The 5,316-nt window shown below is 44.0% G+C and overlaps 1 gene segment (V, D, J or C); it reads right to left on the reverse strand.

The window, feature by feature from the left end:
• Window positions 1-4,579: 4,579 nt before the first annotated feature.
• Window positions 4,580-5,081, reverse strand: LOC116464150 (immunoglobulin kappa variable 1D-13-like). The segment is given in 2 exon segments: window positions 4,580-4,902; window positions 5,027-5,081. Coding segments are annotated over 2 exon segments (378 nt in total).
• Between the last annotated feature and the right edge of the window lie 235 nt (window positions 5,082-5,316).

The raw sequence follows: 5,316 nt of genomic DNA on the forward strand, positions 1-5,316 counted from the left end.
TTTCTCATAAATGAAATAAAATAAATGAAGGTAACTTTAGAAGCAATGGAAAGAAACAATAGCATTAAGCAAAGATCAGAAGTCTGAAGGCTGGAGTATCAGGGTTGGTGCAGCAGCTTGGGGGCAGCATGAAGAAACCAGGTTCACCTTCACCACATTGGATTTTCAGTCTCGGACTCAAGTCCTCATGAACTCCAGAGGACTGCAACAGCTCTAAGCTAAGGACATTAGTGTCATATCCACTAAAAATTCTTCCGGGAAAAAATGCAGGGCAAAATTCTTCACCTTCCTTCTATTTATGAGGAATCAAATTCTCTCCAGAAGCCCTGCCCACTCACTCACTCCCCTACCATCTCATGGTGGAGGTGACCACACATGCTCTTAATCCTCACTCCAGCCCTAAATTGAGAGAGGTTCACTGTCCTCACCAGGCATGGCAGAAAAGAGCTGGTTCCCTCTACACCAAAGGAGAAGGGGGATAGCTGCTCAGAGAGTGTCAAGAGCTTGGCAACATTTAAACCTCGGTATGCTTCTAAATTAAGTTGTGTCGGGAGGAGAGATCTCAAGAGCCTCTTTGTCTGGTGGAGTTGGAACAAGCCAGGCCCTGAGGATGACAGTGAAGTCAAATTTTTAATATTCTAGATGGCAATGTTAGCTTCAGCAGTTGTGGAAATGTGGCTTATGCAATTAAGATCAGGACAGACTTTCAGGTACTGGAATAAAAGAGAAGAGATTTGAAATAGAGTCCTCAAACCAGGGCTAAGGTCAGGCCTACACTGCCCAAAAGCTGCTGGGCTCTGGCCCTGGGCTGTGAAAAAAGTAGCTGGTTTCTTGAACTATGAGGCTGAGTACCTGGGAGGAACCACAGGCCCTGTCCATGGGGCTGCCTGGCAAAGGCTTCAAGAAAGAAAGCTGCTCACACACTCATGGGCGCTGTACCAAGCCCAAGCCTGGGGCCAGGGTGAAAGTCTCAGAAACCAGGACCTTAGAGCTGGGCCTGGGCTCCTGGGGTAGGCTGCTCTCAGCTCTGTTCTCATTGTATATAAGCAGTCAGGACCTTCTTGGAAGCAAAGGGAAGAGGGTGAGCAAATGTCCCCAGGGCCCTTACTGAGCCAGATTCTGTTCTGATGACAAAGAAATAGAGCACATGCTCAAAAAATAATATATGCATACATATTATGTAAACTTTATTAAATACACATAATATTTTGAATCTTAATAATATATTGAGATAGATGTATGTGCTATGCTTCTACATTTCACATTAAAATAATATGTACAATTGTATAGAAATTGATATACTTTTGTTGAAATTATATCACCTGGCCTGGCAGGTGACAGAAAAAAAAACAAACTAGAACTTCATTATCAAGGAAATGTTCATGTTTAATACAAACTATCTGAAGCCGAAGTCTGAGTTCTTCTTCCTCATCAGAGAGTCAGAAAAGCAGGAGGAAGAGGGGCAAAGCTGGGCCCCCATGTCCATGAGGGCCTCCTGAGGCTGATCCTGCTCAGAGAGGGTGGGGACAGTGGATGGATCTTCTTGCACTGCTACACCAAAATACCCTGGGCTGGGTAGATTAAACCAGAGAAATTTATTCTCACAGTTCACAAGCCTGGAAAGTCCAAGATCAAGGTCCAGCAGGGTTCACTTTCTGGTTAGAGCCTTCTTCCTAGTTTACAGGTAGTCACCTTCTCACCGTGTCTTCTCATGGCCTTTCCATAGAGAAGCAGTGAGTTAGAGAATGAAAGGAAAAGAGAAGAGTTCTCTGGTTTCTGTCCTTATAAGGACACTAATCCTATTGGTTCAGAGCCCCACACTTATGACGTCATTTAACCGTTATTACCCCTTTATAACCCCAATTATAGCCTACAGCCACAAAGGGGATAGGGCTAGGCTTCCAGTCTCAGAGCACAGATGGCTTTTTCCCACCATTCAGCACACTGGCAGCTCCTCCCAGGTGCCCCAGGTAGCATGTGGGACACTATTCTAGTCTTATGGGGTCCCTGTTAACAATGGGACACTATCATTCTTGCTTTTCTAGTATTTTTAAGATAATGGTACTCTCTCTTTGTGGGGTTTGTTTGCAATCTAGAGGCAGGTTTGACATAGCAACATACAGGATTTTTAAATTTTGTGATAGTAAAAAGAAAGAAAGAAAGAAATTTATCATAAATAATAAATTGACTTAATACATTGAATCTGCAAAAAAAGATAAAGCCAATTGAAAAGCTTAAAAGAGTCTGAGGGGGTTAAAAAGACAAATTCCTTTCAATGAAGGAGAGTTAGAGAACAGATGACTGATTATTTTTTAATAGATGACGTTTTAGCAGTAATTATCAAATGGTAAATAACAACTTGAAATAAGCTCTTACAAATATAATTTCATAGTCAAAAATATTTCCAATAATTATATAAATACATATTCAGAATAAAACACACAGACAAAATATGTGACCTTATCAGTAGATCTACTCAATGGAAAATTCCTCAAATATGTGCCTGAGGCAAAAAGAATATTTATCATTGATGGAAGTTCAAGTTTTCTAATAAACTCCAACATCCTTAGTCTCTATCCTACTGATTTTCAGTGTAAACTCAGTGCCTGACCCATTACCCATGAACCTGTCTGGGGATTCAAAGGCCTGGTTGGAAACCCCATAGATAGGGAGCTGTGGAGACTGTTCTGGCTTCTGCAGGTACCAATACAAATAGGTGTTTCCATTATTATGCAGGAGGCTCTAACTAGACCTGTAGGTGATGAAGGCCAGCTCTCCACTATGAACAACTTTCATGATTTCTCTTATGATATTGATTTGCAGTTACATTTTTCAAGTTTTGACTCATATCATGAAAAGCAGACTTTCTAAAATAAACCCATTATTTACTAGCCAGAGGGAACTCTTTTTTTTTTCAAGATCTTAATCAGAGTACTGTTCATTTTTCCCTGGAGGTGAACCTTGATTATTCATAAGACAGAAATATGAAATCTTGATTATTTTTAAGACAGAAATAAGAAATCTTTTCACTGGCATAGACCATGTGACTGTATCACATTGTTGGAAAAAATGATACGGCTCTGATGAGTGAAGGGCACCAGGTTCTTCGTCTCGAGTCAAATTAGAAAAAATGACACGAACACACGTGGAGTAGTTTTAACGAGCAGGGAGTTTAATAGGCAAGAAAGAGGGGGGAAGAAAGAAAGATGAAGCTCCCCTGTACAAAGATAGAGGGAGGGGGGGCTCCAAAGCTGAGAGACGGAACCACTCTTTCAGGTAATATCAGCCAGCTATATTTGATGGCTGGAGGAAGCAGTGTCTGATTTGCATAGGGCTCAGGGGATTGGTCTGACCAGGCATGTCATTCATGGTAGCCCTGGAAAAAACTGACCCTCCCACCCTAGCCTTTTAATATGCAAATGCAGGGCTCCATGATGTTCCACACACGTGGGGATATGTGGTGGTGGCTATGCTGCCAGGCACATGTTGGGGCAAGGGCAAGAGGACAACGGTGGAAATTGCCATGTTGGGTGCATGTTGGATGGACCCAGTTTCTAATGGCTTGTATTTACATATAAAAGGTTGCCTGCCTGGGTCTAAGTCCCAGGGCTTTCATGCTAGACAACGGCTGTGAAAAATCTCCCAAGGATCCCTCTTTTCCTCTCTACCTGCCTAAAATAATTTCTTAAAAACTCCTACCTCATAAACAGGTGAAGCTGACCTCCCACCCAATTCTCCTTGCCTTGGCACATACATCCAGCTCCTGTGAAGAACTGGATGTGGCTAGAGACTTGGGGTCCTGCAGACAACGGTTGAGATGCAACATGGCAAGCTTTGAATAGGGGGCTGGTCAATTGTAAGCAGATGCCCTAGAAAATCAGGAAGGTCCTCCAGGCAGAGCATCAACAGCCCCAAACATGGGCTTCCCAGACATGTCTGAGGACCACATGATCGGCAATTATACCTTCTGTGCCAGATGCTCTCTGGATTCTTGGGGATATCCAGAGAATCCTTCTTTTCTTATTATTTGCATCTTTGAGTACCATGCTCCCAAGCCTCTTAGAGGCTGTAGTTTAGACTCTCATTGCCTGTATTTAGAAAAAAAAAAATTGTCTTGGAATTCCAGGGGTAGCTTTTCCTTTGTGGTATTGATTCCAACTCACACCATAACTGAGACTCAGGTGTAATCATCTCTCTTCTTAATAAAATCAGGAGCGGTATTGCCATGTTTGTGCTGCAGGAGATGAGAAGGAAAAACAGTTAAGGTATAGAGGATTTGTAATTGCCCAAGGGGTTCACCTTGCCTGCTGCTTAGACAGAGCTGATTTATCAAGACACGGCAATAGCAATAGTGAAAGAGTAATTCACACAGAGCTGGCTGTGTAATATCTTTCACTGTCATAATTTTCTCAGTTATGATTTTCGCAAGGGCAGTTTCAGAGTCTTCATGGCCCCTTCCATTAAAACTTTTCAGACCTTCAAAGCTTGACTGGAATATGAGAGACCCTCTGAGCAGCTGGAGGCACTAAGAGGAGCATCTGGAGCAGGCCAGCCCCACACATCTGCTTCCTTGGGGGGTTTATGTTATGCCTTGTAACACTGCGGGAGGGACACTGTTATACTGTTGACAGTAATAAGTTGCAACATCATCAGGCTGCAGGCTGCTGATAGTGAGAGTGAAATCTGTCCCAGATTCACTGCCGCTGAACCGAGATGGGACTCCAGATTGCAAACTGGATGCAGCATACATCAGGAGCTTAGGAGCATCCCCTGGTTTCTGCTGATACCAGGCTAAATTACTATAAATGCTCTGACTGGCCTGGCAAGTGATGGTGACTCTGTCTCCTGCAGATGCAGACAGTGAGGATGGAGACTGGGTCAACTGGATGGCACATCTGGCACCTGAGATTGGAAGTATAAAAACAAACATCCACTCAATCGATCATGTTATCAGACGACCTCTCTGAAGGGCCAGGCTGTGCTGAGCACACTGGCTGAGTACATTCCTAGTGTTCTCCTTCCTTACCTGGTAGCCAGAGCAGCAGGAGCCCCAGGAGCTGAGTGGGGACCCTCATGTCCATGCTGTGACCTGACTGGGACTGACTCCTGCACAGGGTGTGACCAGCCTATTAAGAAGACTTCAGGGCAGGGGGCTGTGCTCTGGGAACATGCAAATCAGCAGGGGATGGGGCAGGTTGGGCACAGCTGCAGGGCTGGCTCATCTCTGAGCCAGTCCCTCATGTCCCCAGTGTCCGAAGTCAGAGGAGGGTAGCACAGATTTGTCTGTAAAGAACATGTTTCCTCTTGGGGCCATTT

This window comes from Hylobates moloch, unplaced genomic scaffold, assembly GCF_009828535.3.
Source record: "Hylobates moloch isolate HMO894 unplaced genomic scaffold, HMol_V3 SCAFFOLD_223, whole genome shotgun sequence".
In the NCBI taxonomy this organism is placed as follows: domain Eukaryota; kingdom Metazoa; phylum Chordata; class Mammalia; order Primates; family Hylobatidae; genus Hylobates; species Hylobates moloch.